Source organism: Myotis lucifugus, unplaced genomic scaffold, assembly GCF_000147115.1.
Source record: "Myotis lucifugus unplaced genomic scaffold, Myoluc2.0 scaffold_864, whole genome shotgun sequence".
Lineage (NCBI taxonomy): Eukaryota > Metazoa > Chordata > Mammalia > Chiroptera > Vespertilionidae > Myotis > Myotis lucifugus.
The window spans coordinates 21,725-34,697 of record NW_005871912.1 but is presented as its reverse complement, the minus strand read 5'-3'; the positions used below and the strand labels follow the sequence as shown (position 1 = coordinate 34,697).

Genomic DNA, 12,973 nt, shown 5'->3' with positions numbered 1-12,973 from the left:
AACAGAGGGAAGTTGTGAAGTGGTGAATACTAACCCTCTGTTACAGGAATTACAGACCCCGTGAGGTCCTGTGACATGTGAGACCATGTAAAGAAATAAAGCTCCCTTAGTCTTTCTGAGAGGATGTGTCACCCCTCCCAGAAACCATATTTAGATAAGGACAAGTCAAGGAGGGGGATCCATACTACAGGGACAGCTGTGACTATCTAAGTGTAGACACATTTTAAATTTCTTCTTGCCATTTAAAGACAGTTACTGTTTTGTTATAATACATTTAGAAAAATAGTACTCTGAAGAATCCATAAAAAAGACTGACAAGGAAAATCAGAAGATATTAAAGCACGTCAGTATATTTTTCTCCTTATATAATTCCTCTGAAATTTGACAATACGTAATAAATAAATCATGGCAATACATTTCTTTGCATAAATTCAATAAGACCGGTTTCCAATAGTGGTTTCATTAACCGAAAACTTTGACTGGAGTATCATGTTTTAAAGAGCCCTGTCTGAATTCTGAAGACTTGAAGCCAATCAAAATGCCATGGAGAAAACCTGGTATCCTGCTTGGTAGCCCTGAAAATAGATGGCGCTGGAGCGTCAGGCCCATACCCTGCCATCGCTGGTGGTTGGTCAGAGTAGAAGGGGGGCAATAAGGGCAGCTCTGTGTCCCTGCGGAACCACCACACACTCTAGGCCACTATGAGCAGGAGGGCTGCTGAGATGGGCCTTGAAGCCTAGGGCGTGGGCCCAGATGGAGTCGCTGCAGGTGAAGGATTCACCTAACTCAGCAGATACTGCAGGCAGGCCTGATGGCAGCTGGATGGCTTGGCTTCCTGGCCTATGGGGCACATTAAGACTCAATCATGAAATTCCGGCAAAGGTAGTCAGTTACCATTCTTGTTGCAAACAATCAGGCCAAATTGAATACAATAGATAAATTAGTCTTAATTTAGCTCTTTGAATAAACATAAGGGTAATTTTAAGGAGAAAAATTCTATTTCATAGAAGTTATTAGAACTACAATATTTTTTCCCTTCCACCGGACCATGTGTTACAGTTTGTCTCCACCAGGTCACAAGCCCCACCTCCTTCTGTGCCCAGGCCTCATCGTCCCTCTGACACACAGCACGGATCACTTGGCTCTGAAAGAAAACTCTGTCCCTCTTCAGCATGGAAGTAGCCAGAGGACCCACTGACGTCCATTTTCCCTAAGAGAATTCAGAGCAGGATCCTTGAGGTAATATGTTAGGTAGTAAGACAGACATGAGCAGAGCAAGGACGATGGGCCAACCAGCACTACCAAATGTACCTAAGTCTTTCCACCTCTACGTATGAGGGACAAGGGGCATAGCCAAAGGGGTACTCACCCAAAGTCTTGACCCCTAAAAAAAGGCTGGTAGCCTACTTATCCAAAAGACTTGACCCCATTGCTGCCGAGGTTCTTGTTCTGGCATTAAGAAGAGTTCAGCAATCTGGAAAGGGGGCTGTGCATAACTTAAAGAATCCAGAGACAAAATATAATTTTGAAAGGCATTTGGGGGTCAGAGGATTCTAGTTTAAAGGAAACTAAGATCTCCTCATCTCAGGACCCCATGCTTTTTATTAACACAATTTGTCCTGAGGCAAGGATGAGATATACACTTCAAAGGGTCAGGGTTTCCTATACAGAGTCCATTGTCAGAATGGGGAGAATTAGCCTATGGCTGTTCAGGTGTTTGGCCAGTAGGAGGCAATAACATGTAGATGAAGATGCCCTGAGCTGTCTGGCAGCAAGCAATCCATCCTTTTCAGGTTTGGGGAAATGCCTTTAGCCATTTCCAACAGGTGACAACATATGTGACTCATCCTTTGTTGAGGCCCCAAGCTCCATCAACCTTTTGATGAAACTCTTGAAATTATGACATGCTGGAATTGGTTTCCATCACATTGCGCCTCCTGCCTTTGGGCAGTAGAAGCAGACAAAGCAGCCAGGAGGCTGCCCTAAAACCAGTGGGGACTCTACAGGTTCTAGTGACTCTTCCAGACCCTGACCTACCCACCTCATCGGCTTACACGAAACCATACTTAACTTGCAGAGCTTCTAAGAGATAAGTACTATATACCCAATCTAGAAAAGCTGAAATCCATAACCAGTCTTTACTCAAGTTCTTACAGGCTTTATAGTCTACCCAGAAAGCAATCCGTAAGCACATTTGAGACACTCTGCCTGTACCAACTTCTGATCTGGTCCATCCCTTCCAACCTGGTGACTCTGTTTGGGTAAAGAAATTTACCACCCAAGGACTGACTCCTACCTGTAAAGGACCACTCCCATGCAGTCTAGGTCGACGGGATCCCAACGTGGCTATAGGCAGCACAGGCAGAAGGATTCTCTAAAGATAAACTTTCACATGGGCCCTATTATTAATTCTCTTTATAGGACTTAGTAAAGGAAACCCCAAAGCTGAGTAGGTTAACAATGTTAACAACTGCCAAGAGTCAATGATTGGACTCATGTACATAAAACTAGTGGGGAATGAAGCATCCATCTTATATAAAAACTGCTGTTTGAAATTTTAACCCTGCTATCGTGACTCCTGTAAATGATTGCGCTTGCTTAAATAATAAGGAAAATAAGAATACTCCCATTCCAAAGAAGCCATAAACCTTCCCCAAATGAAGTTATCAGTGTTGGCACCAGGCCAGGCCAGGCCTTTGGTTGAGTTCTCAAAGCCCGAACACATAGGCTCTTTAAGAACTTGCAAAGGGGACCAGGAAACCCCATACTTGGGAGACAAAGAAGGTAAAAAGATATAAATAGGGAAACTTCCTCCATGTTGGGGCCCAGAATTTGAAATAGTTTTCTCTCAGCCTGCATGTAATAATAATAATAAAGTGTAACTCCAACTCTCTAAGCGTTGCTTGGTTCTTCTCTGGTCTTCGGTAACAGACCACCTATGTTCCCAACTCCCTGACAAGTTCCCAGTGCTCCAGCTGAAGGTTTCCCACCCCCTAATACCTCACTCACTGACTTCCCACCACCTCCAAGCCTCTATCCTGGTCTCAGCTGAGATGCCCCAAACCCCCATCACCTGTCCCTTCCATACTCTCTTTATTGAAAGGGCCAGAATACTTGGAAAAATACATTAAGAAAAAAGCAGGCTATCTCTTTGATGTACTAAGATTAAGATGGAATTTCCCATTTTACTCTGGGGGATTAGCCCAAACCAATAAGCATATTTCAAAATAAAAACTAACGATATTTCTAGCACAGCTATGGGGCATTTTATAATATAATCTAGGGTTTCCAGGCTTTTATAAATAGTGAAGATGAAGCAAAGATATGGCAAGAATCAGGGAGATGAACCCCATGATTGTGGACATCAGACACTCTAGCCAAGTACATTTCCCCAAGGTGAGGGACATACTGTGAAATATAAATTCAAAATGCTTTAGTCAATAAATAGCCAGTGTTTTTGTTGTTAATTAAGAGCATACTCTAGACTTTGAATAACAGCTTAATTTTAAATGATTTGTTCTCTTTATGATATCTGCCACCTGCCTCTGAAATAAAAATTGCAACATGACCTATGGGTGGTTGCTGCTAGGAGTTGCATTGCAAAGCCACTATGCTCCATTTGTCCTTGCACTGGGCATGGCCCATTGACCTATAGCTCTAAGGAGAGGTCCCCACATGAAGCAAGCACAGACGTTGAGCCAGATGGAGATAAACTCCTGGTCAAAATATATTTATGTGCCTTTACTGCCCATGGCATAAGCAGAGCTAGAGCTTCACTAAGATTATGTTATTCCCTTGCAGAGAACACACTGGCATCAGAGGATGGAGTCTGGTGATTCTAACAAAAGGGAAAGGGTGATGAGAGCCTGAGCTCACATGGATAAAAAGTTGGATTCGGTGAACTCTAACATAGTCTTAAAATTCTAATCGCACATACTAGGTGAGATGGGGATGGGAGGTCATCCTCGGGGGTAATCATCATTTATGAAACGGATAATTGATAAATGCAAATTGACAAATCAATAGATGGATAAAAGCTCATTACATATATTATATTAAAGAATAATTAACTACACTCCATTTTCCCTTTTGGATCCATTTTAACACATGCATTACATTATGACCCTGTGATTTGTTACCTCTTTACTCCTGTGTTTTCTCTACCTGCAATGGCTTCCCTCCAACTCCACATGGCCAAGTATACTGGCTGCTGAATGAATTCTTTTTTTAAAAAAGACTCCATCTCAAAAGGACCTCTCTCTCTCGGACCTCTCTCTCTCTCTCTCTCTCTCTCTCTCTTTCTCTCTCCCTCCTCTCCATATCGCTGTCTCATCTACCACTATCCATTAATTACTTCACTGAACTTACTGCTCTTTACCTTCTAGCTAAGTCACTTCTCTATAAAGCATATCTCCCCTAATTCTCTGTAGACTGATTCAGTTTTCCAATAGCAGTACTTATCATAATACTTCACACAAGGTAGGTACTTAATATTCCCTAAATAAATAAATGGTGGTTCAAGTGCTTATAGGACTTTCTGAGAAGGAGGGCTCTATAATGAGCTGGAGTTGTCATGGAAGACTTTGTGACATATTGAAAATCCAAAAGACTTTTAAGCATTAGTCTGAAGGAGGGGGAGGGAGGGGCAAGTGCAAGGTGTAAGGTTGCTGTGGGGACTAACTACTGCTTTCCTTAGTTTTGATGGAACAGGTAGGAAATGTAGCAATTCACACACTGATAAGTTTATCTTCATGTAAATCACCCAAAAGAATAAGGCCCTTAGGAGGGTGAAACCTTCCAGACAAGTAAGTTATAATCAGGGATAAAAGAACAACAAAACAGCTGCTACCAACCCTCAGGTTCCCAGAGGTACAATTTACCTGAAATCAGTGGGATTGTGAGATGACCTGCAATCATGTAGAGACATCTGCAGTGGTTCTCAACCTTCCTAATGCCATGACCGTTTAATACAGTTGCTCATGTTGTGGTGACCCCCAACCATAAAATTATTTTTGTTGCTACTTCATAACTGTAACTTTGTTACTGTTATGAATCATAATGCAAATATCTGATATGCAGGATGTATTTAGGTGACCCCAGTGAAAGAGTCCTTTGACCCCCAAAGGGGTCGCAACCCACAGGTTGAGAACCGCTGATCTAGAGGGTCTGACAAGGTCACCATGATGCCCAACATGAGGAGCCCTCCTGTATGACCACCCTTGGGGCCTTGTAATGAGCCCCAGGTTCTCCTCACTGAGCGAAGACAGCTCTCCACCTCTACCAGTTCCTCCCAGTGATGAAAAGGCTCAACAACGCCTGAGACTGGAGTGAAGGCTGCAGGCTGCCTGATGAAGTCGTCCTGGGCAGTGAACTAGACTCAGGGAGTCCCTCCACACTCTCCCCTAAGAGTAACGGGGAGCAGGTGGCTTCATCCAGGAAAGGGGGCCATGGGCAAAGGGGCCAGAGAGGAACCAGGACCTCCGTGTTATCTTCCCAGATCTTTCCCTGAAAAGGCTTCCCATCAGTTGCACTATAGAGAGTTGGGTTTGAGCTGATGGCAACAGAGGAACAAAGGAAGGATCCCTGAGAATACTCACCCTGACATGAGCATAGGAGCCAGTGGGTTTCCTTCAGGGAAGAAACCATGAGCTGTGCAGACTCAGTTATCTACTCAGAAAATGAGGAGCTACCAGGATATAAAAGAAAATGAGGAAAAGGAAGCTGACGGCTTCTCTATCTAAGGGTCTATTTTCACTGGGTGTTATCCTCCGGGGAGACCTCAGAAATGAGCCCTCCCAGGAAAGAGGGGACAGCTGGGGAGAGATACAAGTTGTTTTGTAAACAACTCAAGCCCTTCATAACTATAGCAACAATGTCTTATACCTTCTTGTAATTAGATTTCCTTTAAAAAGGCCTTATCTCTGCCCTGGCCTATGGCAGGGAGTTGGGGCAGGTGATATAAATTCCACTTAATGGTGGGTTTCTGAGGCCTGCAGGACTTGTCCATATCCTTAAAGTCACCCAGCCAACTAGAGGTGTAATTAAGACTAGATACAGGTTTCCTAAGGGACAGGCTTTCTTTCCCAGAGGCCAGCCCCAAGCAGGGCCTTTGACCAGAGACAAGTTCATTCCTAGACTTGCATCAGCCCTGGGATGAGGAAGAGGCCCCAGCAGAGACGCAAGAGGGAGAAGCTTTCTCCAAACCCACTTTTCTAATGAGTGTTCAGGAGTGTGGTCCTTTCCCCCTCAGGGCCTTGTTAGTGGGGGCTATTTGGGGCACCTGTAATGTTTCTGGCAATGGTGATAAAGAGCTATACCTACTAGATAGAAGGACTCCAGGGAGGCTGCCTACCAATATGATGATCTAGGCCAGGCCCTTGAAAATGGAAAGCCCTGGTGAAGGTCATAGATTAACAAACAGAAGATGTGTGAGGTGGAGACATGTGTTCCCCTCTCCCCTATACTCCCCAGTAACTACTCACCCAACACCCCATCACCTAGGAGAGAGTGCTCTCTCTTCCCCCAGCAGAGACGCCTGGTGCAGGAAGAAAAGCACTGCAGACAGACCTGCTCCTCTGGTTACTGGTTGTTTGACTGTGTGCAGCTGTTGCACCCTTCTGGGACTCAGTTTCCTCATCTGTGAAATGAGCATATCTTCTATCACAGGTTGTTAGTGGAGATTATTAATGAACTATGATTAATTAAGCTGCTAGGGGAGGTTCAACAGGACATGAACATACCAATTGATAACATTTATGAATGCTTGTTACAGACATGGGAGTGCAGTCAGAACCTTACATGCCTGGAGTCTGTATCAACAATTCTATGGAGATCAGAGTAGACAGAACTAATGTTCTGACTCAGTTCTTTCTCGGCCCTTTTCTGATTTCAGCCCTGGCTGGACTGGACTGTTCCCTGTAGGTTTCTGCTAAATGTGAGCTGACAGAGTGTAGCCTCTTCCTCGAAATCCTCTAATATCATGAACAATGGGCCTGGGAGGCTCACTATGTCTGAGCACAAGTGGAGCTCAGAGGGCAGAGGACAACTCAAAAGTAGGAGACAGGAGCCAGTGGATAACGCCCCACTGCCTCTTCACCAGGCAACCCTGAGAGGCATTCGATATGCTCTTGCACAATCCAGTCTCTGCTGTCCACAGCAGGGACCTTGGAAATGACCCTCAGTCAGGGGTACTTCTTCCTTCTTTGTGTCACTCTCTTCATAGCCTCAGTCTTGCTTCCTGAGACCACCTGCCAAATAAATAAACTTGCTCTTGCTGCCTGAGATGACTTCCCGTTTGAATTGCACGTGCATCTTGTCTTGGGCTCTGCTTTGGTGGGAGCCCAAGTCTGACATTTGGCCAGAGGATAGCCCTAGGAAGCACATTCTCCAGCTGAAATTCAGGAACTGGACCATTCATGACTGCTTGGGGTAAGTGGGGTTGGTGATAACCCCAAGCATAATTACTGACACTTGCTTGTGGTAGGTTGTGATGAGGTACAGGTGAAAGGTGAAACACTAGTTTATGTGTTAGCTCCAGCACACTAATGTTATGAGAACCACTAGTGGCCTGGTGCACGGATTTGTGCACATTGAAAGGGAATTAATTAGAAGATGGCCTTCAGGGTGGGACTGGGCGAGAAGGGCTTGACACGCCCTGGAACCAACCCCCTGATGTCCCTCCCCAGCCAGATGCACTTGGGACAGGGTGCAGTTCAAAGGGCATCTGTCCAGTGAGTGAGGTCCCTTGGCCTGGCCTGCAGGTATCAGGTTAAAACTGGCTCTCCCACATCCTCTGAGGTGTCCCAGAGTGCAAGAGGGCACTCTGCAAAGTTGCTGTCACTCAGCAGCTCCTGAGTTGAGTGTCTGCTTCCTGGTGGTCAGTTCACATAATATCTATCGACAGGTCTCACAGACGGTCGGTTGGAGAGTTGCTTAGCCTTTTATATATATAGACTAGAGGCTCGGTGCACAAATTCATGCCTGGGTGGATCCCTCAGCTTGGCCTGGGATTGGGGACAATCAGGGCCGCCTCGCCCAGTCCTATCTGGGCCAATCAGGGCCAACCAGGGGGAGGGACCTCAGGAGGTTGGCTGTGGGAGCACACTGACCACCAGGAGGCAGTTCCTGTGTTGAGCATCTGCCCACTGGTGGTCAGTGGGTGTCATAGTGACCAGTCGACTGTTCATTTGGTCGCTAAGGCTTTTATATATAGAGATGGTAATTATAAGAATAGTGGAGTTTTAAAAATAAAGGGTGGTTTTTGTTAACTTTCTTACAAGTCTTGAAAATACAGAATGATGAACCCAGATCAACCAGCTAACAATTCAAGGTATGTTGTGAAAGCCAGGATACTTCCATAGCAACACTTAATGAGACATTAATCTTCAGCAGCCACAAGGCAGACAGTGCAGAAAATCCAACGTTGGACCTAATTGTAAGGGTGGTAGAGCTAAAGAGATGATGGATGTGTAGCTTAGTTGCATCTCCTATGCTAAGTCCAGAGCCATGATAGGGAAGGGGTGAGACCTTGAGACCTGGATGGGGAAATTTGAGAAGGTGAGCATGAGCATTTGGAACCTCCCAAATCAAATGCTCCTGAACCTGACTGGTAAAAGTATCCTTGTTCCCGTGCTAGAGGGAGTCAATTTTTTTTTTTTTTTTTTTTTTTTTTGCCAAAGACCATGCAAAGGAGGTGATTCTCATCCTCCTCAAGAATTTCTCCCAATTCTCCTCAGTGCCTCCAGAAAAATTAGGGTTAGGTCTAGGCATAAGAAAATCCCATCTATAATCCAAGAGGAAATAATTATCTCCTGAAAAAAATTCCCATATCTGGCTGTGGCATGCTGAATAATGGCCCCCAAAGATATCCAGGTCCTAATTCCTAAAATAAACTTTTGATATGGTGAAAAAGACTGTAGATTGTTAGGGGTCTTCAGCTAGGGAGCTTGTCCTAGATTATCCAAGAGAGCCCAAAAACAAGAGTCCTTATAATAGACAAGTAGAATTATTTTATTACAGAAGAGCAGAAGGCAATAAGATGATGGAAGCAGAGATTGGAGTGATGTGGCCACAAGACAAAGGATGGATTCTCCCCTGGAGCCTCCAGGAAGAACTTTCCCTGCTGACCCCTTGAAGTTGGCCCTGTAGGTCTCATTTTGGATTGGCCTCCAGACCATAAGAGAATAAATTCCTATTGGTTTAAGTCCCCAACTTTATGGTAATTTGGTAAAGGAGTAATAAGAAACTAATACATTGGCTACTATATCATGGCATAAACTGGAAGTTCCTACAGTTTATATAGGAGCAACATGGGAACAAGTCATGAGGAATGAAGGAGTAGATAGAATGTAAGGCTGAACAGGAAGAGTTCATTGAAATGGGAGCAGTTTTTAGGATTTAAGGGTTTAATCTTCTGGCAGAGATTCCTGGAGCTGGTCCCAATAAACTGCTGAGATGTCTCTCTGAAATTCAATATTGGTTATAGGGCTTCTGCAAGAACCACAGTCAGACCGAGTTTGGCAGAACTACCTGTGAGACCCTGTCTTCCTCCAAGTCACTGGGTGGGCAAAAGTGTTCCTAGCCTATGCTTCAAAGGGTAAGAGCTGGATTATGGGGTCACTTCAAGATCTGCAGTTGGACTGAGGTCAGTGGGCCTACCTCTGAGGACACAGAAGAAGAATGTGTCTTCTGACATTCTTCAGGATTGTGTGTTCAATTTCCAATCAGGGCACATATCTAGGTTGTGTCTTTGAACCTCAGTGGGTGCACCTATGGGAGGCAAACGAACAATGTTTCTCTCTCACACCAATATTTCACTTTCTATTTCCCTCTCTGTAAAATCATTAAACATATCCTAAGATGAGGATTTCTTTTTAATTTGCACACAGGAATCATGCTCTCCAGAGTTACTAGAGAACACATGACCATTTAGTTCCCATTTGTCCCCTCTATATTCCAGGGCATCTTTGTGTGATAGAAAGAGATGCACTGCATTTTTAGACTTATAGAAGCCTGACGAGACAAATAAAATAATCCTGATTTCTGGGCCTATGTTTTATTAACAGACCAACTATACCTGAACTCCAGGGAATCAGATGACCCTCTGGTGGGGAAAATTTGCAGGAATATTTGGGAAACCCAGGCTATAACCAACCAAAGAGTCATTTCCTATGGGACTTGAACCTGTAAGCATTCAAGCTTCCAAGGTTTCACTTCTACCCAGAAAAGAGAGCTCACAGTGACTGAAGTTGTAATTTATAAAGAGAACTGATGCATTAATTTACATATTTATAAACTATAACTGGGCCGGGGTTCTTTGGGAAACAATAACTATTATCTTCTACCAAAAAAGAAAAAATCCTTATGCTCAGAGAGATAGAAACAGTTCTGAATCATTTGTTCTAGTTACTGGCCCCAGAGGATTTCTCCTCTACTCCTAAGAGAGAATAGGAGGAAGTGACAGTGGAACCCTTATTAAGTCAGTGACCACTTCCCTGTGATTACCCGCCAGAGGGCACCCTGCACATCAGGGTTCCTGAGGCTGTAGATAAGTGGGTTCAGCATGGGGTTGATAACTGTGTTGAAAATTCCAACCCCTTTATCTTTGCCTGAAGCCTTCTCTGAACCCATACGCATGTAGTTGAAGATACCAGTTCCATAGAAGAGGCAAACCACAGTGAGATGGGAGCCACATGTGAAGAAGGCTTTCTTCCTGCCCTCCACTGAGCGGATCCGTAGGACTGCAGCTGCTACATGGACATAGGAGGTGACAATAAGAGTCAAGGGTGTACCTGCCATTATGAAACCATCTGCAAAGAGCAGCAGCTCATTGAGTTGGGTGCTGGAGCAAGAGAGCGGGAAGAGCTGTGGCAGGTCACAGTAGAAGTGATTGACCTCATTGGGACCACAGAAGTTGAGTGTAGTTAGGGCAATAGTGTGGATCAGTGCATTGGTGAGGGCACAGGCCCAGGACACAGCCACCAATATCCACTGGACTGAATGGCTCATGCGGATGCTGTAGGTGAGGGGCCGGCAGATGGCCAGGAATCGGTCGTAGGCCATGGCTGTCAACAGGAAGCAGTCCACACCAGCCAACTGATGGAAGAAGAAAAGCTGTGTGAGGCAGGCTCCATAGGGAACTTCACGCTTGTGGGACAGGAGACGACCCAACATTGCAGGAACAGTGACGGTGATACATCCAGCATCTAGAACTGATAGGTTCCCCAGGAAGAAGTACATGGGGGTGTGGAGTTTAGGCTCCACCAAGATGGCCGCCAGGATGCTGAGGTTGCCCCCAACTGTGAGCAGGTAGGCAAAGAGGAAGAGTACAAAGACCAGAGACTGCAGCTTCTCTGTTTCAACGAGGCCCAGCAGAATGAACTCAGTAATGGCAGTCCCATTGGTCGCAGCTTCTGGATCCATGAGTCCCTGTGAGGAAAAGTCCCAGGCACAGATGCTCAGTCCAACTAATGTATTTACTCCAGATAAATGTTTTGAACTGGAGCATCTATCTTGTATAAAAACTACTGTTTGAAATTTTAACAGTAACTCCTTGCTTGCTTGCTTAAATAATAAGAAAAAGAAGAGTACTCTTCTTCTTTTAATGTTACCTCTTTACTCATGTGTTTTCTCTACCTGCAATGGCTTCCCTCCAACTCCACATGGCCATGTATATGAAGATTTGACTCAAATACTGGCTGCTGTAACTCCTTGCTTGCTTGCTTGCTTAAATAATAAGAAAAAGAAGAGTACTCCCATTCCAGAGCGGCCATAAACCTTCCCCAGACAAAGTCATTAGTGCTGGTGCCAGGCTAGGCCTTTTGTTGAGGTCTCAAAGCCCCAGCACATAGGGCTCTTTAAGAACTTGCAAAGGGGACCGGAAAACCCTATGGGAGACAAAGAAGGTAAAAAGATATAAATAGGGAAACTTCCTCCATGTCAGAGCCCAGAAGTTGAAATACAGGTTTCTCTCGGCCTGTGCATCATCATCATCATCATCATCATCATAATAATAATAATAAAGTCTAACCCCAACTCCCTAAGCATTGCTTGGTTCTTGTCCAGTCTTCTGTAACATGAATGGTTCTCTGAAACACCGGGAAATCAACCACACTTGACCTTTTTGGCCTCTGGTGGGTGGACTGGGCTTGGGGACCAGGGCTGCTGGATAGGCCTCCAGGAGGCACAGCTCTGCTGATTTAGCAGAATTAAACTGGGGGACTTTGGGGGCTCCCAGATCTCAGCCCAGGACCCGGCTGGCATCCGGAGAGAGTGGATGGACACTTCTGGACCTTTCGACAGAATCAGTAATGTAGGGGCCTCAGTCAGTCAGGCCCACTCCAAGTGAGTGGTAGGGGGAGCTTGATCACCTCCCCGGAAGCCATACATCTTCCTCAGGCAATTAATCAGGAATCAGGTGGACTGTTTAAACTCTGAGTAAATATCTGGTAGAAGTCAAAAACTCAGATTGTCTGGTATATAAATGTAAGTGTGAGAGTCTGTGTGAAGCGAAACTACTTTGTGCCATCTGGCTGTACACACAAGAGTATTTGTTATCTCTTTCTGTTGTTTAATTTGTTTAAAGATAGGGCAAACCCCAATTTAGGGGGAAGCCTAATTGTGTATAGTAAGGCTGAAGGCTGTGATGTACTGCCCCAGAGTGAGTGTGGATGTGGGGTGGTGGTGGTGGGATTCGCTGGGTAGGGTGGTAGGCTCTCAGCCTGCTGAGATAGAGGAGCCCTGGGCTGGGGGACAAGGGCGTGGTTGGAGAGATCACAAGTAGTAAAGGAGGAGGATGTAAGATCCTCTGGGCTTAGAGTAAAGAGGAAAAATCTGTGAGGGAAAGAAACTGTTACAAGATATATATATATGTCTATATATATGTATATATATATATATATACACTACTAAAGAAAACTTGTAATTAGGGTACGACCGCTACCCTTTTCATTGGCCAACCAGTGACTATATGCAA

The 12,973-nt window shown here is 44.9% G+C and overlaps 1 protein-coding gene across 1 annotated transcript; it reads right to left on the bottom strand.

Annotated features, from left to right (window-relative positions):
• Positions 1-10,473: 10,473 nt before the first annotated feature.
• Positions 10,474-11,421, bottom strand: LOC102440053 (olfactory receptor 3A2-like). Its single transcript, XM_006106613.2, has one exon. It carries the CDS (start codon positions 11,419-11,421, stop codon positions 10,474-10,476), a length of 948 nt encoding a protein of 315 aa, XP_006106675.1.
• Between the last annotated feature and the right edge of the window lie 1,552 nt (positions 11,422-12,973).

Coding starts and splice junctions, on each gene's coding strand:
- LOC102440053 (XM_006106613.2), bottom strand. CDS start 11,421: ATGGATCCAGAAGCTGCGACCAATGGGACTGCCATTACTGAGTTCATT.